This window comes from Lithobates pipiens, unplaced genomic scaffold (genome assembly GCF_037356315.1).
Source record: "Lithobates pipiens isolate NorthernLeopardFrog02 unplaced genomic scaffold, aLitPip1_a1.2 Scaffold_10, whole genome shotgun sequence".
Taxonomy (NCBI): Eukaryota; Metazoa; Chordata; class Amphibia; order Anura; family Ranidae; genus Lithobates; species Lithobates pipiens.
The window spans coordinates 173,388,509-173,414,906 of record NW_027507686.1 but is presented as its reverse complement, the minus strand read 5'-3'; the positions used below and the strand labels follow the sequence as shown (position 1 = coordinate 173,414,906).

Here is a 26,398-nt window from a genome sequence, read left to right as displayed (position 1 = left end):
GAGCCAGCACTGTTCTGCCAGGGGAGAAGAGATGTCGTTTGTTCCTACTAAGTAGGAACAATATACATTTCATCCCCTAGTCCTTACAGTTAGAACACATTGAGGGAACACACATTTAACCAATTGACCACTTTCCCTAGTGTTAACTACTTTCCTGCCAGTGACATTAACACAGTAAATCAGTGCAAATTTATAGCACGGATTGCTGTATAAAAAGGTCAATGGTCCCAAAAATTTGTCAAAAGTGTCCAAACTGTTCGTCACAATACCACACAAAAAAAATAAAAAAGCCAGAAATCTTTCCAATAATTTGTAGATGCTATAACTTTTGCGCAAACCAATCAATATACGCTTATTGCGATTTATTTTACCAAAAACATGTAGAAGAATACATATTGGTCTAAACTGATAAAGAAATTTGGTTTGGTTTTCTTCTTTTGGAGATATTTACTATAGTTAAAAAAATAAAAATAAAATAAAAAAATCTCGTCAAAATTGTCGCTCTTTTTTGTTTAAAGCACAAAAACGACAGGTAATCCAGTACCACCAAAAGAAAGCTCTATTTGTGGGAAAAAAAAAAAAGATGCAAACTGTTTGGGTACAGCATCTAATGACCGCACAATTGTCATTTAAAGTGATGCAGTGCTAAATTGTAAAATATATCTCCCCCCCCCCCCCCCCCTCAAATTTTTTTTTTTACTATATAGCAAAAAAAAAAAAAAAAAAAAAAAAAAAAAAAAATACAGGGGTGATCAAATACCACCAATAATATCTATTTTTGTGGGGATAAAAATTTTATTTACATACATTGTCGCATGACAGAGCAACCGACAGTTAAAGTAGCCCAGTGGCAAAAAGCAAAAAAATGCCCTTGTCGTGAAGGGGGCAAAACCTTAAAAAAAATTAAAAAAGGGACATTTACCTTTAATGTGATATGTCTCATGTGTTTCCGTCTAGTTCCATAGAAGTCTTATGATGCTGCCCCTCCCCCCCCCCCCCCACCACACCTCCATCACTGTAATCTTCTGGTGTGGCAGGGAGCAACAGAGCTGAGGAGCGGTCGCAGCCTTTCCTCATGAGCACCTGACTATACCAGTCCTTAATACCCAGGCATTCTATTCATAATAACCATTATTAAAGCAGGACAGGTGGATGATTGATAGTACAGCTCCTCCATTAATAGATACTGTGACAGACCTATACCGTTTCATTTATAGAAGCTGTACTAACAGATACCACGAATAGAGGAGCTGGTTAAAAAATAAAATGGGAGGCATAGGCGGGGCACTCTTGACGAGAGCCTGCGACTTCTGAACCATATAAATAAAATTAAAAAAAATTAAAACCAAAACACACACATTCATCACATTGAAGGTCCCTTGTGCTTATTTTGCAGGTGAACAGGCTTTTATATGTTATCTTGATTGCAATGATTTCAGACTTTGCCTGCTTCTAGAAAAAGCAGCATAGAAATCCTTGTGATACTGGTTATATCTTTGTACTGATAACTACAAAGGTCAGATCTGAACTAAACTCAAGTAGGCTTTCATTTTCACATTAAATTCACAGAGGTTTTACATTCTGTATTGTAGAGCTTTGCAGCAGAAGAGAACAGTTCCGCAATTATTTTCCAACCTCCAAATTAGAAGACATCCCACCCGCCATCATAGAAAACAATGCCTGAGCTGCAAACACCTGGAAAGGTCAGGCCACAGAAAAGTGATAGGTGTAACGTGGTGGTGATCAGAAATACTACAGCAGTAAGAACCCTTTTTAATAGCTAATGAAGGTGTGCGAACCCAGCCACTGACACAAAAATCCTCAGAGCTGTGTACAGATCGATGTGTGTGTGCGCCAGCATCTTTCACAGTAGCCTAAATCTTGGTATACATACAGTTTTGTTTTTCTTGTTCAACTGACAAATCCCCACAACACAAGCAATGTTGATGCAGGATTTCCCCTTCTGTTCTGTTGGATTTGGAAAGGAGTTCAGAATACGCAAATCACCATTTGCAGCCATTGGCTTTGAGGGCTGATCTAATGCTGGTGGTCCAGCATGACCGTTCCACGTCAGTCAGTCATTAGTGGTACAGTGGGAACCAGACGAATCTCTGTACACATGTATTAAGCTTTTGTAATAAATAGGTTAAATAATTTTGGCCTTTTAAATGCCATCTCTCTATAAGCAATACTTTAACCACTTGACGCCCGACATATAGAAAATTGACAGCAGCAAAATGGTTATGTTATCCTGACCAGACGTCATGACGTGATCAGGACAACAGAGCTGGAGAGCGAGGGTGCACAGGACGGCGATCGGGGATGCTGCGTGCCAGTCTGACACCACAACACAGATAATGGTATGAAGCCTCTGACAGTCTTCTTACCATGTGATCAGCTGTGATCGTGTGAACCAGGAAGTGCCAGTAAACGGCTTTCCTCTGTTTACGTTGACAGGGAGAGCATCAGCAAAGCCCCCCAACAAAAGGTGCACATCAGCTGACAATCAGTGCCCATTACCTACCAGCCTGTCCCCCTCTATAAATGGCTGTCAGTGTCCCATGAGTAATGCCTGTCAGTAGCTACTCATCAGTGCTGCCCATCTAGTGACGCCCATCAGTTTTTTTTTTTTTTTTTTTTTTTTGAACTGTCAGTCTTTTTCACTTATAGTGAGAAAAATGAAAAACCGCAGAGGTGATCAAACACCAGCAAAAAGAAAGCTCTATTTGTGGGAAGAAAATTATAAAAATTTAGTTTGGGTACAGTGTTGCATGACCGCGCAATTGCCATTCAAAATGCGACAGCGCTGAAAGCTAAAAATTATCCTGAGCAGGAGGTGGGGAGTGCCTGGTATTGAAGTGGTTAAAGAACACCAGCTTCCAAAGGTGACAAGTAGAAATACGACCTTAGCTGAAGGCTAGTAATGCAAGGTGTTCATCAGCGCACCCTTGGAGACCACCAAATTCAAGTTCAATGCACTAGGCGCATTTTGCCTTTTCAAAAAACGTCAAAGCTATCACCAAGTCTTGACAACTTGTTGAGAACACTGCCAATTTGTAAGATAGGCAAACCCAGTACCATTGGAAACAAATGTTGTAGCCTGCAGAGCCCCAGTTTCAGGGGTCCTGAGGGCATTCTACTGGAACAGCTTTACCTGTCATCAAGGTGCATCATATGCAGTTAGAGGCCTCTTTCTACCCATCCTGTGTGGCGATATGTATTTTTTTTTTTAAGGGCCTAACTCTGTACACCTCCCCCAGTTTTTCCCGGCAACTTTTTATTCGCAATACGATGATTTCCAGTGGTCTTCGGGGCGATCATGCAGGCAGAGTTCTCTTCGAATCTTCTCCAGCTGTAAGTGGTATTCAATGTTGCATAGAGCGTTTCTATGACAATTCTCCATGAATCCTTGTATGTCAATTCTCAATACATTAGATTACTTGGGGAGCGTGATTTGAAAGTACTTCAAAAATTTGGTTTGCTTGTAACATTAGATTTTTAAAAAGAATGGATTTTCATCAATAAAAAAAAAAAAATAAAAAAAATAAAAAAAAAATAAAAAAAAAAAAATAAAAGCTTTGTTCAAAAACATCATTCTGCTCCTTCAAATCTTCCCATCACTGCAGTCGCAAGAAAATGTAGATTTGACCCCACCGATTAGAGAAAAAAAAAAAAATTCACATGAATGTTTCAGAAACAAACATTTAAATGGAATTCTACTAAATGTATACAAGTCACAATAGTCACTATATCCATGATACAAAGCAGCACTCAAGCCACTAAAGACTATGGAGGGGGATTTGCTATAAGTGGAGCACTTAGAAACTGATACAGCTGTGCATGGTAGCCAATCAGCTTCAAACTTGAGCTTGTTCAATTAAGCTTTGACAATAAAACTTAAAATCCGATTGGTTTCTATGCAGGAGGTGCACCAGTTTTTGCACTCTCCCGTTTCTGTACACATGTAGGGGATTTACTATCTCTATTATGTGCCTAGCCTTCCATCTGATCTGTGGTAAAGTAGGACGCACTGTACTCTGCTATCAGTGATCAGGCCAGCTCCATCATTCTACAGCAGCCCTGGCAACCCTGCATTAAATAAAGCCAATCACCCTTGCAAATATCTCAACGCACTTCAAAACAAAAAACTTTGAAATCAGTTTTCCATGATACTTAGGGGCTGCACAACTGAAAAAGACTGACCGCTCAGTTCCTATATGGTCTGGTATTACCCAAGTTTGCGGTCAATGTTTGATGTATGTGAAGTCCTCTATTAGATTAGACACTTCTAAGTAAAACAACAATGTAAAATAAAAGTGTTGGTAATTTTTTTTTTTTTTTTTTTTTAAGTTTCTTCCTGCAAGGCAATATAATGTGCTAGTGTGCTCTGCATACTAGCACATTATAAGAGACTTACCTTGAAAAAAGCCCTCCAGCAGCACGACGTGACCGCTGCATAGGCTTTCACCGTCACCCGGTCTTCCTTCAGGGTTCGCAGACTGCATCGGCTTAAATAGCTTGTGTACAGAAGTCCCCGCCCACGGAACACAGTTCTGAAAGAACGGCATGGGTATGTCATTCCTTAAGAGCGTGTGCACCGGTGACGTCACCAATTGCTGCACATTTACATTTTACCTACAGGTGTATAAGCGTACCTGTAGGTGAAAATAAGGAGAGTTTACTACCACTTTAACCACTCGCCCCTCAATATTCATTGCCATGGGTTTGATCCCCAGCAATTATTAGTGGGGGAAATAAAAAAATAAAAAAAAAAGTCAAGTCTTCTTAAAAAAAACGAAATTTCTAACAGTGAATGAGTTTTTGTTCACAAAAATTAATTTACCCCAAAAACAAAAATGTTTTTGAAGTACTTTTGAACAACATTAATCAAGTCATCAAAAGGTACTAATGAGAATGTTCATACAAAATGTTCCTACCAACGCTTTATTCCAACTTTAACTGCTTTTTTGGACAGACACCGTAATTTTACTGCAGCAGGTCAGCACGAACCGTTGTAGCTATAAGTCGGCTCGCGGGATCGGGATAGCAGGCACGCACATGTGCCCACTGCATAGAGGGGGTGCCGAGGCTCGTGCCCAACGGTCGTCATGACCGCTGCGAGCACGAGAGGCAGAACAGGGACGAGTGTGTGTGTGTGTGTATGTGTATGTGTATGTGTGTATGTGTATGTGTATGTGTATGTGTGTATATATATATATATATATATATATATATATATATATATATATATATATATATATATATATATATATATATATATATATATATATATATATATATATATATATATATATATATATATATATATATATATATATATATACACACACACACACACACACACTTCCCTGTTCTGAGATTAGTGACAGATTGAGAGTTCCTATTAGCTAGGAACCAGGATCCGTCACTTCCTCTAGTCAGCCAGTCCCCTCCCCCTTCAGTTAGAAACACGTAGCAAGGAACACAGTTAACCCCATTGATAGCCCCCCTAGTGTTAACCTCTTCCCTGCCAGTGACATTTTTACAGTAATCAGTGCATTTTTTTTATAGCACCGATCATTGTATAAAATGCCAATGGTCCCACAAATGTGTAAAGTGTCCGCCATAATGTTGCAGTCCCGGTAATCGCTATTACAAGTAAAATAGATATATATTATTTTTTATTAAAAAAAAAAAAAATATATATATACACACACACACATATATTATATATATATATATATATATATATATATATATATATATATATATATATATATATATATATATATATATATATATGCTATTAATCTATCCCCTATTTTGTAGACACCATAAAAATAAAATAAAAGTACACCCCTGACATTTTTGTAAATATTTTATTATATCTTTTCATTTAACGAATGACACTTTGCTACAATATAAAAGTAGTGAGTCTCTAGCCTGTATAACAGTGTAAATTTGCTGTCCCCTCAAAATAACACATAGCCAATAATGTCTAAACCACTGGCAACAAGTGAGTACACCCCTAAGTGAAAATGGCCAATTGGGCTCAATGTCATGCGACTCGTTAGTCTCAGGTGTGAAAAGGGAGCAAGCGTGTTAAATTTGGCGTTATCGCTCTCTCATACTGGTCACTGGAAGTTCAACATGGCACCACATGGCAAAGAACTCAAAGGATCTGGAAAATAAAAAAAACAAACACACACACACACACACTCTGAAACTAAGCTACAGCACAGTGGCCAAAACCACGCGGTTTAAACAGGACAGGTTCTACTAAGAACAGGCCTCTCAATGGTCGACTAAAGAAGTTAAGTGCACATGCTCAGCTTCATATCCAGAGGTTGTCTTTGGGGAATAGACGTGTGAGTGCTGCCAGTATTCCTGCAGAGGTTGAAGTGGTGGGGGGTAAATCCGCAGTGCTCAGAACATACAATGCACACTGCATCAAACTGGTCTGCATGGCTGTCATCCCAGAAGGAAGCCACTTCTAAAGATGATGCGTAAGAAAGCCCACAAACTGTTTGCTGAAGAGAAGCAGACTAAAGGACATGGATTACTGGAACCATGTCCTGTGGTCTGATGATACCAAGATAAACTTATTTGATTCAGATGGTGTCGAGCGTGTGTGGCTGCAATCAGGTGAGAAGTATAAAGACAAGTGTGTCTTGCCTACAGTCAAGCATGTTCATGGGAGTGTCATGGTCTGGGGCTACATGAGTGCTGCAGACGATGGGGAGCTACAGTTCATTGAGGCAACCATGAATGCCAACATGTACTGCGACATACTGAAGCAGAGCATGATCCCTTTCATTAGGAGACTGGGCTGCAAAGGCAGTATTCCAACATACCGACCCCAAACACTCCTCCATGGTAAAGGTGATGGACTGGCCAAGCATGTCCCCAGACCTAAACCCTATTGAGCATCTGTGGGGCATCCTCAAACAGAAGGTGGAGGAGCGCAAGGTCTCCAACATCCACCAGCTCTGTAAAGTCATCATGGAGGAGTGGAAGAGGACTCCAGTGGTAACCTGTGAAGAGCTGGTGAACTCCATGCCCAAGAGGGTTAAGGCAATGCTGGAAAATAGCGGCAGCCACAAAAAATAGACACTTTTGGCCCAATTTGGACATTTAGGGGTGTACCCACTTTTTGACAGCAGTTTAGACATTAATGGCTGTGTGCTGTTATTTTGAGGGGACAGCATATTTACACTGTTATACAAGCCATACACTCACTACTTTACATTGTAGCAAAACGTCATGTCTTCAATGTTGTCACATGAAAAGATAAAATATTTACCAACATGCAAGGAGTGTACTCACTTGTGAGATACTGCAATTGTTGCAGCCACTATTGTGACCATTCTAATCCTGGATGTAGTTTATAGCGGTATTCCCTCCCCCATATAATTAATTCTCTGTAGAATTATATGGAAAATTTAGGTACATGACAGCACCAGTAGGTGGTCGAAAAACCAAACTCATCCTGTCACAGCCATTACAGTGGTAAAACTGCAACACCCAACGTGGAAAAACCAGCCAGTGGAAAGCCTGAAGAAAAGCTCAGATGCAACACCATCCAGAACTCATGCAACCAGCATGGCTTTTAACCACTTAAGGACTGCCGTATTGCCAATGTACGTCATTACAATGGCACCGGCAGGCATAGGCACGTACATGTACGTGCCTGCCTTCCAGTGGGTGGGGTGCCCGATCGGACCCCCTCCCACTGGATACGGCGGTCCGTTTCGCTGCAGGAGCAATCCGGGATGAGGGGATGGCCACCCCCTCTCGATCGCTCCTGGCGAATGAGAAGCTTCCTCCCACTGTGTATTGTATACACAGGCAGGGAGGAAGTGATGTCATTCTCCTCGGGGCGGTCTTTTAGACCGGACTACGAGGAGAAGACTAAAAGTAAGTGCACCAAACACTACACTAACACATAGGTACACAAACCCCCCCCCGTCACAGTGTCACTGATTGCAGTGATCATTTATTTACTGATCACTGCATTCAGTGTCAGTTGTAAAAGTAAAAACTGTCAGGGCAGTTAGTGTTAGGTCCAGGGTAGCCCCCTACCACCCCCCAATAAAGGTTTAACCCCCTGATTGCCCCTAGAGTTAACTCTTTCACCCCCTTTTGCCAGTGTCACTAAACGATCATTTTTCTAATTGCTGCATTAGTGTCACTAGGTAGCTAGTTATTTTTTTAGGTTCACCGCCAGGTTTTTATAGCGCTAGGTACCCCGATATACTACCCAATAATGGTTTTAACCCCTTGATTGCCCCTAGTTAACCCTTTCACCAGCGATCACAGTATAAGTGTCACTGGTGACGCTGGTTAGTTTGCTTTTTATAGCATCAGGGCACCCACCATTTATTACCAAATAAAGGTTTAACCCCCTGATCACCCGGCGGGTGATATCAATTAGGTTTTAGGGTCAGGGTCTGCGTCGCCCCAGGCAGCGATAGGTTAGTGCCAGTACCGCTAACACCCACACGCAAAGCATAAACCTCCCGTAGTGGTATAGAATCTGAACAGATCAATATCTGATCTGATCAGATCTATACTAGCATCCCCAGCAGGTTAGGGTTCCAAAAAAACGCATTGTTAGCGGGATTAGCCCAGATACCTGCTGGCACCTGCGTTTTGCCCCTCTGCCCAGCCCACCCAAGTACAGTATCGATCGATCACTGTCACTTACAAAACACTAAACACATAACTGTAGGGATCGCAGAGTCAGGCCTGATCCCTGCGATCGCTAACAGTTTTTTTGGTAGCATTTTATATTTAAATCCGGAAGGCAGTGCTTGGTTTTCGGGGTCTCGTACGTGGCTAGGCTCCCAAAAAGTCCCCCACATGTGGTATCCCCGTACTCTGGAGCAGCAGCAGAATTTATTTTGGGGTGTAATTTGACTTCTGCCCATAGCATGTGTGAGTAATATATCATTTAGTGACAACTTTGTGCAAAAAACAAAAAAAAACAAATAGGTAATATTCCTGCAACTTGTGGCAAAATATAAAATATTTCATGGACTCAACATGCCTCTCAGTAAATAGCTTGGGGTGTCTACTTTCCAAAATGGGGTCATTTGGGGGGGTTTTGTGCCATTTTGGCATTTTATGGCCTTCGAAACTGTGATGGGTAGTGAGGAGTGAAATCAAAAAATTTGCACCCTTAGAAATCCTGAAGGCAGCGATTGGTTTTCGGGGTGCCGTACGCAGCTAGACTCCCAAAAAGTCCCACACATGTGGTATCCCCATACTCAGAAGAAGCAGAATATATTTTGGGGTGCAATTCCACATATAACTAAGGCATGTGTGAGCAATATATCATTTAGTGACAACTTTTTGTAAACTTTTTTTTTTTTTGTGTCATTATTCAAGCACTTGGGACAAAAAAAATAAAATAATATTCAATGGGCTCAACATGCCTCTCCACAACTTCCTTGGGGTGTCTACTTTCCAATTTGGGGGGGGGGGGGGGGGGGGTTGTACTGCCCTGCCATTTTAGCACCTCAAGAAATGAGATAGGCAGTCGTAAATTAAAAGCTGTGTAAATTCCAGAAAATGTACTCTAGTTTGTAGACGCTATAACTTTTGCGCAAACCAATAAATATACGCTTATTGAATTTTTTTTACTAAAGACATGTGGCTGAATAAATTTTGCCCTAAATGTATGACTAAAATTGAGTTTATTCGATTTTTCTTATAACAAAAAGTAGAAAATATAATTTTTTCTCAATTTTTGGTCTTTTACCATTTATATCGCAAAAAAATAAAATAAATAAATAAATAAATAAATCGCAGAGGCAATCAAATACCATCAAAAGAAAGCTCTATTTGTGGGAAGAAAAGGACGCAAATTTCGTTTGGGTACACCATTGCATGACCGCGCAATTACCAGTTAAAGCAGTGCAGTGCGAAATTGTAAAAAGACCTCTGGTCCTTAGGCTGTTTATTGGTCCGGGGCTGAAGTGGTTAACAAATGACAACATATGGGCTTATTTGTGCAACTATTGAGACCAGCAGGCTACATCAAAAATGTACTCCGTTAAAAATCCCTTGCAGTCCACTGAGACTCACAGGAAGCCATTGTCAGGTTTTATAGAGGGCCCTGACAACAAGGCAGAGACTTGGCCTCATCTGACAGAGGTAAAGGAAACTATGAAAGTACATAGTACAATAAACTATGGGCTTGCAGGATTCCTCATTACAGATAAAAGCACGAACAAAAGGGTACAAACTAACTCTCTCTGGAATTATTAATAGGGCTGAACCCACTAAATGATTAATCGACAACTAATCGATTATGAAATTAATCAATTACTATTTTCATAATCGATTAATCGGCCAGTAACAAAATGGGGTTAAAGTTAGAGTCTGATGATATTTACCAGATTGACCCTTTAATAGTATATCTCTCCTCTAATAGTATATGCAGTATATATCCTCCAATAGTATATACAGTATATCTCTCCTCTAATGGTATATACAGTATATCCCCTCTAATAGTATATACAGTATATCTCTTCTGTCTGTTATTCTCAGAGTGGATTCGATATTTTGCTCCCTAACCATATAGTTGGTTATTTATATTCACCACTGCATATAGAGAAATTTAAGAATAAATTGCCTTTTTTTTTAAACTTTACATATTAACTAAATTATACACCACGCTTTTTTTTTTTTAAGGTAATTAACTGATTAATCGATCAAAACAATAAATCGGGCAACTAATCGATTATGAAAATAATCGTTAATTGCAGCCCTAATTATTAAAGCATACACTGGGGGTAATCAACTGCAGCAAATCATCCCCACTAGGTCTGTAACACCAAGAGTGGAGCCCAGTGCCTGAAGGTCACTTCCAGGCTAGCCCCACAAATGTCCAGTCCAGCAGGGTCTGGGTACAACAATACAAAGCTAGGCTGAGATAAAGCTGATCCAGTTAACTGCATCTGTGGGGAACTGCTCAAGCATCAATATAGTCAATATAGTGAAGAATTTTGATGCTTCAGGTTTTCCTTAATTTTTTTTTTTTTTTTTTTTTTATTATTATATATAAGAGTCATCATTTCATCCACAGGACACCAATGATGGGGCACCAATCCTCCTCTAAATACCAACAATAGAACAGCATTTCTCCCGCTCAAACCAACAATGGGACACCATTTCTGTCACTAAAACCATTGAGGCAATGTTTACTTCCACTGATGTCCAGTTTTTTGGGTTTTTTAAAGTAGGCACATCATCAGTACAGTGAGCCCATACTGGGAGATTTGTTTAATGTTTCATTAAAACTGTAATAACTCATATTTAGGACAAAGTACGGTTTTAATACCTTCGGCTTTCTGAAAAGCAGCAATTGTAGATGAAATTTTGGGGTATGTAAATATAACACCCTGGATATTTAAAATTGGGCGATCTGACATCTTCCATGTTCAAAGGAACATCTGCTGCTAAGATTCCTCCTGACTGCAGGATATTTCCTCTCTTCTCCTTTAGGCAACAGTAAAATATTTTTACTGTATTCAACAGTGAAAAAAATCTATATAACCACACACCCCAAATCTTACATACTGAACATTTTAAAATATAAAAAAGGCAAAAGACTAACAATAGTTCATTACTTGACAATGAGGTCTGTCAAACCAAAAATGGTGCTGACGCAGCAAATTCCGAAGTACTGCAAGCCTGGGTTCACAGTTAATTTTAAACACATGAACGAACAGAAAAACAGAAATGAACAAGACAACATAAAACTGACTATTTTGTGACAGTTCACCACATGACTGCCATGTTAGTTGGCATTTTGTGCACCTTATTTCCTGCTGACGGAAGTCCTCCTCATAGAGGGATCACTTTGGACTAAGAGTTTGGAGTGATTTGTGGACATCAACCAGCAGTTAAAGTGTCACTGACTAAACCCACATCAAAATAAAAATAAAAACCCATCAATAAATGCTCTATTACAAGCTCATTCCCTTGTCACCATTTGTTTTCTGTATTCTGCAAAAAAGCTGGGCTGATCCCACTGCTCGCCATCGCCCTTTTCTGATGCAAATTCATCACATGCACTGACAGGAAGGATATTTAGCAGCCCTCAGGTTGCCAACCCCTGTACTAGGCTATTAACTATTTTTGCTTGTCCATGCCCAATCTCCATCCCTTTTCCAACAAAGGAGGACACTCAGCCTAGGCGCAAGTAACACAAAAAAAAGGGTACTCCTCTCCAAAGACTGCAATCAGACAGACAGAGGACCTGAAAATACTGTCCTAGTAAGGCTAGGTTCACATCTGTGCGGCTCTGTGGGTCAAAGCTAGTGTGGGCACAGAAGCCTGTTCATTTGAATGGGCTGCCTGCCTCCTGCAATGCATGTGGGGTGCTATTAGGATTAGTGGCACCCACACCGCTCCTGCATTTTTTTTTTTTTTGTGCGGATGGTAGCGGGAACAGGTGTTTCCACAGCAGTCATCACCCACACAAATGTGACCCCAGCCCAAGGGAGGATCAGAGCCACCCTGGACAAAGACAGTAACCCTCAACTCACCCCATTCCACAATGTTAACCACTTCAATAAAGGACACTTACCTGCTGCCTGCCAAGGCCAATTTTCTGCTTTCAGTACTGTCGTACTTTGAATGACAATTGCGCAGTTAAGCAATGCTGTACCCAAACAAAATTTTTATCTTTTTTTTTTCCCCCTTTTCTTTTTTAAGACAGATTTAGCTATCTTTTGGTGATAATTACCAATAGTTTTTTTTATTTTTTGCTAAACAAAAAAAAAATTCTTAGATTCAGTTACAAACTTTTGTAAATAAATAAGATTTACAGGAATTTAAAGCTGAACTCCAGAGTTCTACAAGTTTATCTTCTTCAGATCCTCTCCCCAGCAGCTGTAAAAACACAAGTTAAAAATCAATGTCTTACTTTTTTTGTTGCAAGCCTTGATTTTCAGGACCCTACCACATAAGTATGCTAGACAAAAAAACCCTGGCTTCCACTATCTGAGGGAGGACGTTCTGCATTGCCCTACATCACATCCATGCCGGTATAAAGTACTACATTGTGCAATGGAAGAAGCAGGAAGCCATGATAGGGTGTGCAGGTAAAGCAGGGGCTTTGCTGATGGTGGAGATGAGTTATGAGCTATAAATGGAGATGGGGTTGAGAGAAGAGCAGGGCTGGGTTTGAGCTAAGGGCAGAGCTGTGTTGTGACGCTTATAAGTGGGAAGACTCCCAAGAACCGCCCATTACACTCCCACAGAACTACAATGGGGAAGTTACAAGACCAGTAGCTGTGGGGATGGGGAGAAGAGCAGCAACCGGTCTTAAGGCCCATACACACGATCAGACTTTTTGACAACAAGCATGCAAATTAGCTGTTTTGGAGCAACATCCGTGTGTATGCTCCATCGGACAAACTTTTTTGGTTTTCATCTGACTTTTGTTGGCTGTACGAACGGACAAACTTTCTGGCAACAAAAGTCCGATGGAGCAAAGTCTGATCGTGTGTACAGAAAACCATAGGACTTTTGTACAAAGTACAAACAAGCATGCTCAGAACCAATGCAAAAGATCAGACAACAATACAGAAGTTGACCAAAGGTGGCGGTAAAGAGCAGAAAAACCACATGGTTTGGTGAAAGTTGGCTGAAAAAGTCCTGCTGTGTGTATGCAATACAAGTTCAGGACCGATGCCCTTTGTACAAAAATCCAAGGGAAAGTTTGTACAAAGTCCTATCGTGTGTATGAGGCTTTAACCACTAATCCAGGCCAATTCTGACATTTCTCTCCATCATGTAAAATTCATTGTTTTTTTTTTTATAAAAAATTACATAGAACCCCCAAACATTATATATTTTTTTTAGCAAAGACCCCAGAGAATACAATGGCGGTCGTTACAACTTTTTATCTCGCACGGCATTTGCTCAGCAATTTTTTGAACACTTTTTTCAGAAAAAAAAACAAAGTTTCATGCCTAAAAAAAATAAAAAAAAACCACCACAACAAACACACCACAGTAAAGTTAGCCCAATTTTTTTGCATAATGTGAAAGAGGAAGATACGCCGAGTAGATAACCACGCTTCAAAATTGCACGCGATGCCAAACGTTGGAATTTAAAAATCCCCATAGGCGACGCTTAAAAATAGTTTTACTGGTTACTAGGGATGCACCGAAATTTCAGCCGCCGAAACATATCGGTCGAAAATGCAGAAAGAAAAAAAACGGCCGATAATGGAGCTGAAAATGGGGCGTGGCCTGGGTAGGGGGCAGGGCTCCGTCGCCCTCCCCTGGTGCCGCCCATCATGAAAAGATATATTGTGCTTTAGTGCAGGAGAGCCGCCTCCATCACCTGTTTGATCACAGCACGGGAACATCACAGCTTTCAGTTCAATAGCTGTGTGTTCGCGGCCGCGCACCGTCACGTACAGCCCCTCCCCCTTGTCCGGGCACTTTGATAGACAGATCGGATTGGATGGATGATCTGTCTATCAGAGTGCCCTGACAAGGGGGAGGGGCTGTACGTGACGGCGCGTGGCCAGGAACACACAGCTATTGAACTGAAAGCTGTGATGTTCCCCTGCTGTGATCAAACAGGTGGTGGAGGCGGCTCTCCTCTTCTCTTCCCAGGTTAGCTGCTGTGAGGGGGACACTGGCTGCATTGTATCAATTGTATCAGGTGTCATGTATCATGTGTGCAATTTCTGACCATCTCCTGTACCACGTCCCCAGTCTCTGACCATCTCCTGTACCACGTCCCCAGTCTCTGACCATCTCCTGTACCACGTCCCCAGTCTCTGACCATCTCCTGTACCACGTCCCCAGTCTCTGACCATCTCCTGTACCATGTCCCCTGTCTGACCATCTCCTGTATAAAAACATTTTTTTTAAATATGTTTCGGTTTTCGGCCTAGTATATTTTTCATTTTCGGTATCGGTTTCGGCACCAAAAAACCCATTCGGTGCACCCCTACTGGTTACATGTTTTGGGTTACAGAGGAGGTCTAGGGCTAGAATTATTGCTCTCGCTCTAACGTTCGCGGCGATACCTCACATGTGTGGTTTGAACACAGTTTTCATACGTGGGCAGGACTCGCGTATGCGTTAGCATCTGCGTACGAGCTCAAGAGGACAGGGGTGCTTTAAAACTTTTTTTTTTATTATTGTTAATTTTACATTTTTTTAGTTTGACACTTTAAAAAAAAAAAAATTTGATTACTTTTATTCCTATTACAAGGAATGTAAACATCCCTTGTAATAGGAATATGGCATGATCGGACCTTTTTACAGTGAGATATGGTCAGCAAGACCCCACAACTCACCTCTAGGCTGGGAAGCCTGAAAAAAAAAAAAAAAAAAAAAAACACACGATCCTGGCTTCCCAGCCAAGGCAGCGCCATTAATTTGAATGCCCGGCCTCCAAACGATCATAGAGACTCCGGGGACCATCTGGTCCGCCGCAAATCTCCATGATATCATCTGGGGGCTGGCGGATACTGTGACCGACTCACTGATGGAAGTGGTGAGTCGGTAGAAGCGTCCCCTCCCACTGCCCGTTTTACTGTATTGGGGGGGGGGGTCCAAAACCCAGTCAGTATCTGGTGTGACCACAATCACGCAGTGCAGCACATCTCCTCAACATAGCGTTGATCGGGTTGTCGATTGTGGCCTGTGGAATGTTGGTTCATTCCTCTTCAATGGCTGTGTGAAGTTACTAGATATTGGCAGGAACTGGAACACGCGGTCGTATACACCGATTCAGAGCATCCCAAACATGCTCAATGGGCAACATGTCCGTCGAGTATGCTGGAAGAACTTGGATGATTTCAGCTTTCAAGAATTGTGTGCAGATCCTTACAACATGGAGCCATGCATTATGCTGCAACATGGAGGTGATGGTCGTGGATGAATGGCACAATGGGCCTCAGGATCTCATCAAGATCTCTCTGCATTTTTCAACATGCCATCAAAAAATGCACCCGTGCTTGTTGTCCATAGCATACGCCTGCCCACACCATAACCCCACCGCCACCATGGGCCACTCGATCCACAACGCTGACACCAGCAAACCACTCACCCACACAACGCCATACACGCCATCTGCCCTGTACAATGAAAACCGTGATTCATCCGTGAAGAGAACACTTCTCCAAAGTGCCAGATGCCATCAAATGTGAGCACTCAAGTCGGTTACTACGACAAACTGCAGTCAGTTTGAGACCCCGATGAGGACGACAAACATGCAGATGAGCTTCCCGAGACTGTTTGACAGTTTGCGCAGAAATATTTTGGTTATGCAAACAGATTGTTGCAGCAGCTGTCCAGGTGGCTGGTTGGTAGTATTTGATCACCCTTGCATGTTTTTTTATTTTTATTTTGTGCTATAAACAAAGCGACCATTTTGAAAAAAAACTAATTTTTTTACATTTTGCTATGATAAGGAGATCAGCGATGTTTATCGTGATTGTGACATTATGGCGGACACATCTGACAATTGAATTTGGCGCCGATCTCTGCTCCTGTGCGCCGTAACATCACAGGGAACAGGGCTCGGCGGCATTCGGCACTATGTGAATGGAGCAGAGGACAGCTCGATCACACAGCGCAGAGGACATCGCTGGACCCAGGGGACAAGGTAAGTAACTTCTCTGTGTCCTCCCTGTATCCAGCGATGCGATCTCGAGTAAAATCCCAACCCGATACTCTCCCCAAGACACCAGGGACTACCTGGCGGGAGTTGCATTTCCCAGACTGGCTGATGAACAGCTTGAACTGTTAGAAGCCCCTATTACTATAGAAGATATCTCTGTGGCTATCTCCTGCCTGGCAGCGTCCAAGGCCCCAGGATTAGATGGCTTACCACTTGAATTCTACGCCACTTACTCTGAAACCCTTATCCCTAAACTTTATGACTTATACAAATTTATCTTTGATACAGGTACCCTACCCCCCTCTATGAGAGAGGCCCAAATTGTAGTAATCCCTAAGCCTGGCAAGGACCCTAAATACCCAGAATCGTATAGACCTATCTCCCTGCTCCAAGTTGATATTAAGATATTAGCTAAGATCCTAGCCTCCCACCTCAACCAAGTCATTCTGTCCCTAGTCCACCCAGATCAGACAGGCTTTATGCCAGGGAAAAATACAGCAATGAACATTCGTCGTCTATTTATGAATATTCAGGGATCCCACGATGACATCGGGTCGAGGGTCGTGGTGGCTCTGGATGCCGCTAAGGCCTTTGACTCTGTGGAGTGGAACTACTTATGGGAGTGCCTTTCGAGATTTGGATTTGGCCCCAATTTTATTCGTTGGGTTCAACTCCTATACCAATCCCCCAAGGCCAGGGTGTTTGTGAATGGTTGGTTATCGGACCAATTTCCCCTTGAGAGGGGGACCCGACAGGGCTGTCCTCTTTCCCCCATGCTGTATGCACTGGCGGTGGAGCCGTTGGCCATCATGATTCGGGCAGATGCTAATATCCGCGGCCTTAAGATTGGTAACCTGGAAGAGAAGATCGGGCTGTATGCCGATGATACCCTCCTATACCTGGCAGACTCGGGTCCTTCCCTGTGCGCTGCCCTTCATTCTATAGAATGTATCGGCGGCCATTCGGGTTTGCGTATTAACTGGTCCAAATCTCAGATCCTTCCCATTGACCATTTCCCCCCTCCGTTCACGTCTCCACCTCTGAGTCTCCCAAGGGTCTCCTCGATTAAGTACCTTGGGGTGCAGGTGACCAGGTCGCTCACAGACTACACACTCCTTAACATTGAACCCCTATGTACCCTGATCAAGACTAAGACACAGAATTGGGCCAGACTACCACTGGGGGTTATGGGACGCATTAATTTGGTTAAAATGATACTTTTACCAAAGATACTCTATCTCGTGTGGCATGCCCCCCTATATATACCACAAAAATTTTTCAAAACGATTGAGTCTATTCTTAACTCATTTATATGGGGACACAGCAGACATAAATTATCCTGGAAGCTCCTGAAAAACCCGGCAAAACGCTGGGAGGAGCTGCTCTTCCAGACTTTCAGGAGTACTACCTTGCCTCACAATTATCCCATTTTTATTATTTCGATAAAAGCGAACTACAACGATATCAGGCACTAATCTGTGGGCATCCTGACAATCCAGCCCACACCCCCCTTCAGGCAGTACTCAGGGCCCCCTTGACGGGTTGCTCCCCCCGTCATAACGCAGACATGCTGACACATCACCGGAGGGTGTGGGGGGTGGCACTGAAAAAACTTGGGATCCCACGGGTCCACTCCCACACGCCTCTCTGGTTCAACATGCACCTACCTGAACTGCTGTCCATTCCAGATCCTGTGGTGTGGATACGCCATGGGATCTTATATATTTATCAGGTCATGACTAATATGGGAATAAAAACGTTTCAAATGCTCAAAGACGAATTTTCCCTCCCTAACTGTCTCCTTTTTAGATACCTGCAGCTCCGCCATGCCATACAAACCCAATTTATTAGCTCTAACCCATCCTTGGCAGTCCCCTCTATAGTAGATACAGTTACGGGTACTGAGCCAGCTAAATTAATCTCCACCTTGTACTCCGCTATCCGTCTCCCTGGTGTCATGGCCTTGGCCTATGCTGCTAAGGCCGGATGGGAGGTGGACGTTGGGCTTATTGCGGATGAGGATTGGGATGACATTCTGGGGGATGTGAAATATGTATCCCCCCGGCTGTCAGATCGCCTCACGCAGCTGTATATCATACACAGGACATATCTAACTCCCCAGAAGATAGCACGTTTCAAGCCCATGTACAATCCGGGATGCCGTCAATGTGGTCATACCCCGGGCTCCCTTTATCACCTTCTATGGACCTGTCCCACTATTCAAGCATACTGGATGCAAGTGATACGATTCCTGCACGACCAGATGGGTTCACCTGCTACCCTAGACCCCAAAATGTGCCTGCTCGGTCTGATGCCTAGCTTAGAAGCTGATAAATCTCTTCGCACCTTTTTGCATGAGACCCTATTCCTGGCAAGGAAAGCGGTGGCTAGAAGGTGGATGCAGGCCCTGCCCCCCACAATCCAGTGTTGGAAAAAAGAGGTAAATGATACTCTTCCATATAAGAAGCTGATTTATGTGCATAGGGGGTGTTCACCTAAATACGAAAAGGTCTGGGGTAGATGGTTGGCAGATGGTGAAACGTGTACTTGATATACTCACCCTTCATCTTCTCCTTTCCCTCCCCCCTTTTTCTTTTTTTTTTTTTTTCTCCTCTCCCCTCCCTCTCTGTCTCTCCCTTCTTCCTTTGTTTGTTTTTTTATATATACATATATACTATGTGATGGCTCTACCTCTTGTGGGTAGTTTGTTTTATGCTACACGGTTACTGTAATGTATCTATATATGTGCTATTGTTTTGGCCATGTTGGCCTCCATCAATTTATGTACCAAGCATTCGTACCTCAATAAAGTTGGCTTTTTCAATAAAAATAAAAAAAAATCCCAACCCGAGCCAGACTCTGGATCACTGCCAGGGAGGTTAAGTGGAGCCCAGTGCCCAAAGGTCACTTCCAGGCTAGCAACAAGAAAGGACTAGTCTCACCACCCATTATACTCCTTTTACCTACTTATAGCCCATTAACACTGTATGGCCAAAAATTTGTTGACTTCTAACAATCATTCTTATTTGAGGCTGTCAGACATTTTATTCAAAAACCAAAAGGCATTAAATATGGAGCTGGCCCCATTCTTGCAGCTAAAAAAGCTTTTGCTCCTCTGGGAAGGCATTCCGCAAGGCTTTGGAGGGTGCGTTTGGGAATTTGTACCCTTTCTGCCAAAAGAGCATTTGTGGCTTCAGGTACTGATGTTGGATGACAAGACCAAGCTCCCAATCTGCATGCCAAAATTATCCCAGAGATATTCAATAGGGTTAAGGTCAGGGCTCTGCAAACACCAGTTATCTGGCTACCATTTTGACCCACTGGCCCACAGCAAATATGCAATTCCTGGAAAGCAGAAAAATCGGTGCGTCCAATCTGCATACTTGTTTCAGGTAAGTGCTTCAGAAAGAAATAAAGGAAATGGATCAGTAGGATATCCGGGCAATTATTTTCAAGAGAGAAAAAAAAAAAAATAAGTAAAATAAATACAGGCACTTTTTTTTATAATTTGTTGGCTAAATGGCACCCAATATTTAGCCAGCTCTAGTAAAGATCACAAGAAATATTGACGAATTATATATATATATATATATATATATATATATATATATATATATATATATATATATATATATATATATATATATATATATATATATATATATATATATTTATTACACACACACACACACAGATAACTCACTCCAGGGACAAGTTTAAAAATACTTTAAAAAAAAATCCAATTAACACAAAGAGAATGAAGTAGTCAACTGACATGGGAAAAAAAAAAAAAAAAACCCTGGCTCAGCAAGGGGAAAAAGCAACACTTTAACACCTTCTTCTGAGGTTTTCTCACATGATGGGAAAAAAATAAATAAAAAAAAAGTGGCCAAAAAGCAATGGTGCCACCAACAATGTTAATCTTTAGTTTGGCATTTATTAATCTCCTTTAAAATGAAGTTTTAAGATTAAGAGCCTGGCCCAAAACAAAGGATCAAAGAACATTTATTAACAAAATATACATTGCTCAGGTCTTAAGCCGGCAATTTGATTGAGCAACCATACTTTCCATTCATTTTTTTTCTGCAAATTACACAAAAGACAAATAAATTGATGGATTCTCTCGGCCACAAGCAGATTGGATCAAAATTGCCTGGATCGAATCCAAGAAAAAAAAGTTAGATAGCTTTAGAAAAAAAAATTGCCTTTAAATTTTTCTCTTCTAGTTTTGATCAACTTATACAATAAGGCTGAATTCACACCTACGCATTTTTAGTGCCTTTTGCATTTTTCAGAGTTGCACAACATTCCATCTAACATGTTTCCTATGGAACGCATTCTGTAGCGCAAATCTGCAAAATGCAAAAATCACCAAAAATGCATGTGTGAATCCAGCCTAAGGACTCCTTTACACGGACATGTCCGTGTACGGAGCCCACTCTGCTCAGCGGGGGATCGCTCCGTCGACACACTGCAAGGGTTAAATGCTCATGCAGTCTATGGGTGCAAGATTAAAGTGCAAATACTTAACTTATTCTCCACTACAGCCGGGTCCTCCCAGTGCTGTTCCCGGTCCCCTGCTCTGTAATCGGCTATGGTCGCACATCAGCCTCCTCAGTGAACTATACAGGGTTGAGGTTCCAGTAGTGTATGCAATCATGTCGAGGCTCTGTCTGTAAATCGGACCTTAGGTCTGACGAGGAGAGCATCGTGATGGGCAGAGCAGGGGTGGAAGGGCAAGTACTACAGCTTTTACTTAAATACCCCCTCCCCCTCATTTCAAGGGCATTTACCCCTTGCAGTGTGGAATGCCCTGCTGCAAGGGTACATCCCCCCCCCCCCCCCCCCGATTCCTGGAGTCAGGCTTTAAAGTGGTTGTAAAGGCAGAAGGTATTTTATTATCTTAATGCACTGCATGCATTAAGATAAAAAGCCTTCTGTGATGTGCAGCAGCCTCCCCAGCACCCCTTCTTACCTGAGCCCCATCTTGATCCTGCACGGGAGACTTGGCTGTCCAGACTCTAGCTCCTCATTGGCTGAGACAGAAGTGAAGCTTCATTGGCTTCCGCTGCTGTCAAAGTCAGTGAGCCAACGAGACATCTGAATGGACACAGAGCTGTGGCTCAGCTGCCCCCATAGCAAGCTGCTTGCTGCGGGGGCACTCAAGAGGAGGGAGGGGCCAAGAGTGCCAGTGGGGGACCAAGAAGAGGATCCAAGCTTCTCTGTGCAAAAACATTTCACAGAGCAGGCAAGTATGACATAGTTATTTTTAAACAAAAAATAAATAAATAAATATTACCTTACCAGTCCATAGATGTGGCAGATTCACGTTCATTAAATTAATCAGAAAACAGGTTTAGATATTTACTGTACATGCAGCCAGTAAGGTCACCGGCAAGCGCACCCTGAACAAATGGCAACCTGGGGCTGTTCTTTCAGAGTCCTGTGTCGTAAGCGGTGTGGGAGTGACGTCATCATGGCTCCGGCCACTCACACAGGCAAAGTCAGTGAACCTGGAAGGAAGACCAGGTGAAAATGGAAGCTGTCCACTCGGTGACAGCGTGGCGCTGGATGGCGTCGTTTTCAGGCAAGTATCACATAATGTGCTATTATGTGATGCATACTAGCACTATAGCTTTACCTTGCAGGTCTCAAAAAAAAATAAAAAATAAAAAAACACCACAGACACACAGCTGCGTACTACCACTTTAACAAATAAAACCCCTTCCCATTTCTTGCGGTCAGCAATGGCACCACACTGAAGAGAAATGTCACAAGGCCTGAGAAAAAATACATTTCTTTAGACAAGAAAGGTGAAGGCTACAAGAAGATCAGCAAAGCGTTACTTCCCAGTCAGAATACTCTATCAAAAGTGATACAAAAATGGAAACAACTTCTTCAGTTTTACTCAATATTTTGTAACCTTACTTTCATGTAATGGTGCTAAACAAATATATTCTATAAAACTTAGTTTGGTCAAAATTTTCAAAATTGTTCTTGTGTTCATTGAAATATTAAAATTGTACCTTTCAAAAAGGACATACTCATTTATGCCAAGCACTAGAATATTATATATTTCTATTTATTTAAAAAAAAAAATTTTTGCCACTTAGCGCCATTTATTCGGCCGCTATCAGGTGTTAAAAGCGCAGTTTTACTGCCAACGCCCCCCCCCCCACCAGTGTGAATGTCCCCTAAGTGAAGATGTCAGAACCTGCACCCAAAGCCGATTGAAGAACGGGCTCGGGGTACCGGCATCGCTGGATCCCTGGACAGGCAAAAGTCAGCAGCTAAAGTATTTCTAGCTGCGAGCATCAGTTTTTTGGGGGGGGAGACTGGAGCTCCTCTTTAATTGGTTAGTGGTAAAGTGATAGAATCTACAAACTATGATATATATATATATATACACACACAGACCTGAATTTGTTTTTTTATACTCGTAATGTCAGTGATCAGCAACTTATAAAAATGGGACTGTGATAGTACAGCGGGCAATCTGACACCGACATCACCAGTGACAAAAAATACTTTGATAAGTGCTAATGACACTGGCTGGGAAGGGGTTAACATCTAGGGGCAATCAATGGCTTAACTGTGTGTTTATGGTGTGATGATTTTACTAAGGCTTATGCCACATCCCCGCTGTCAGGGCAGAGCTCTGTGTCCTTTGCAATCACAGAGCTCTGTCCTGTCATGCTCTGCAGATCAGTGGGTTCCGGCCATTAACCATTGGTCGGGACTTGCTGTTTGGCTTGTGATGTAACTAATCGCAGCACAGCCAGGGAGGCGCACGGGCCCCCTACCCGGAAGGGTCGGATCAGATATATGATCCAGTGCAGAGAGACCACTTTGCCACCGTACTTGTAAGTGAGGTGATTAGCGAGTAGTTAAATTGGCTCTGAAGACCAACGCCCTGTTCACAGTGTGTGGTGACCTGTGTTTTACTGCACTGGATACTAGGACTCACAGAAAACTACCGTTTTCTATGTCTCCTGTTCACACTGCATAGTAGTGCAGAGGTGCAGTGATGCGAGCCGACAAAATGCAGACAGAGTGCCACATGCCACCACACAGCAGCAGAGCGCACTGCACTGCCTTCCGATGACATGAATGAAGGGTCAGGTGCCCCCTTATCACCCAGCCTTCTACAAGAGGTACCTGAAGGAGGGAGACGCCGATGGCAAAAGCAGGGACTTCCGAGAGAGGAGGAAAGCAAACTTTCTATACTAGATCATTACACAGACCAGGCAAGGATAACCTCATTTATTTATTTTTAATGTTGCCTTTAGTTTCACTTTAAACCCCAACCCCCCCCCCCCCCCCCCATCATTTTTCTACATTTACATGAATCAGAGTTGAAGAATTCGACTGCTAGATCCACAATCAAATGAGATTTTTCACACATAGCTTACCGACGAGAGGAACTACAAGTACCAGCTCCTGACTGTAATCCTAGTCACTGGTCCCTTACATAAGCAATCCCATGTAGTGAGGGGTCACCAGGGGCTGACTGACAGCGGCCTGCAAATACCAACACAAGACGAAATCTCATATGTGAGCAACTAAAGCCCAGCCTGCAATGAGGATCAGACTAGACTACATGGATGTTTATCCAGTTATTATTTCTGCAGGTGGGGAGGAGAAAAACAAACAAAACCATCATGGCCACACCGTGCATTCCAATCACCCGGGGTGGGCAACTTACAATGAATTACAACAGATCACACACCTCCCATCCTGTACATGTAGGTGTTGTACAGACCAGTCCATAACCCCCCCCCATTTACCTTTCCCCCTAGTGCCCCAGGCAATACACAATGGTTGCTGCCCTGCAATCAATTACCGCCCCCCCCCCCCCCCAAACCAGCACCCCAGGTGATGAACAGCAGTCACTGATCTCCGATTACCCTTCCCCCAAGATCCAGTGCCCCAAGCAATGGGCAGCAGTCACAGCCCTCCATTTACCTTTTCCCACCCACCCCACAAATCGAGTGCCCCAGGCAATGCACAACGGTTGCCACCCTGCAATCAATTACCCCGTCACCCCAAACCAGCACCCCCAGTGATGAACAGTCACTGACCTCCGATTACCCCCCCCCCCCGATCCAGTGCCCCAAGCAATGGATAGCAGTCACCACCCTCCGTTTACCTTTTCCCCATCCCCCCCAAATCTAGCACCCCAGGCAATAAAGCAATGCACAACCCCGTTGCCACCCTGCAATCAATTACCCCAGCACCCCCAGTGATGAACAGTCACTGACCTCCAATTACCAACCCCCCCATCCATTGCCCCAAGCAATGGGCAGCAGTTAATAAACACCCTCCATTTACCTTTTCCCATCCCCCCCCAAATCTAGCGCCCCAGGCAGAGGGCAGCAGCGATTGACCCCCAATTATCCACCCCTGTCCCCCAGATCCAACACCCCAGGCAATGAACAGCAATCACTGACCTCCAATTATCTCCCCCCGACAGATTCAGTGCAGAGGGCAGCAGTCACCTCCACCTGATCAAGTACCCCCAGGCAATGGCAGCAATTGCCATCCTCATTTACCCCCCCCCCCCCCCCCCAATCTAGTGCCCAAAGGAATGGACAGCAGCCATTGACCTCCAAGTATCCCCCCCCCCCCATCCCATTCCCCAGGCAGAGGACAGCAGTGCCGAGCCCCCGACATGTCACACGCCCCCTGGCGGTCATCCTCGCCGGTCCCCCGCTACCAAGTGATGTCTCCTCAGCGGATCTGCCCTCTCTCTCCCGCATACTCACAATTCCTGATATCCGAGATGAACACGGCCAGGCCCCGCATGCCATCTCCTTTAGACACGGCAGGCATCTTCGCCCACTTAGCAGGAGGCAATGGCCAGACCCCAGAAAAGCAGTGGAGAAGCCCCGGGCCGCTGTGACTGGTTGGAATGCGACCACCGGGTTATCTAGCTGTGTCTTCTCCGGCCCCGGCGCGCCCCCGACTTCACACCTCGTACTCCGAGCCCGCCAGGAACGCGCTAAGCCGGGGATGGGAGCGCGCTGGAGAGGCGGCGCAGAGATAAGAGTACTGGAGGCGCGTGCCCGCGAGATGCTTGTCCCCGCCTTCCTGAGGAAGAAAGGGGCGTGGTTTCAGTCTGTGACTGACAGGTCGCGGATAGCGGCTCCGCTCATTTTGCAATGATTAATTTAATAGTAGTGTCACGTGACGGAGATTTCCATCATAAACGTATGAATAAATCCTGAATTTAGAAGTCTATCATTCATTTCCGACCATTACATTTTTAAAAATATTTATAGATTGTTTATACTCGGCGGATTGCTCTTCAGAGGGCGTTTTACCTCTGTTTGGTGCCTGTTTAATCCTCTAAAAATCGCCGCCTTTACTAGTATAATTTTTTTTTTAATTCCAATATATATCCCATAGTTTGTAGACACTATAAACCAATCAATATACTCTTATTGGGATTTTCTTTACAAAAAATATGTAGCAGAATACATATCGGCCTATATTTATCAAGAAATTACAATTTTTACATGCTTTATAGCAGAAAGAAAAAAAGAAAAAAATATTTTTTTGTGTTTTATTTTGTTTATAGCACAAACAATACAAAACTCAGAGGTGATCAAATACCACCGAAAGAAATCTCTATTCGTGGGAAAAAATGATACAAAATGTCTATATATATATATATATATATATATATATATATATATATATATATACACACATACATATATATATATATATATAT

At 43.0% G+C, this 26,398-nt stretch overlaps 1 protein-coding gene across 4 annotated transcripts in view; it reads right to left on the bottom strand.

The window, feature by feature from the left end:
• Positions 1-25,693, bottom strand: part of AP2A2 (adaptor related protein complex 2 subunit alpha 2) — a 270,817-nt gene extending 245,124 nt beyond the window's left edge. The window contains exon 1 of one of the 4 annotated variants that reach the window (XM_077459935.1): positions 25,428-25,693. In XM_077459935.1, the coding sequence (XP_077316061.1) occupies positions 25,428-25,494 (67 nt within the window). In that variant the 5' untranslated portion in view covers positions 25,495-25,693. The remainder of the gene's footprint in view (positions 1-25,427) is intronic. The other 3 variants (XM_077459943.1, XM_077459951.1, XM_077459960.1) reach the window with 3 other exon arrangements.
• Between the last annotated feature and the right edge of the window lie 705 nt (positions 25,694-26,398).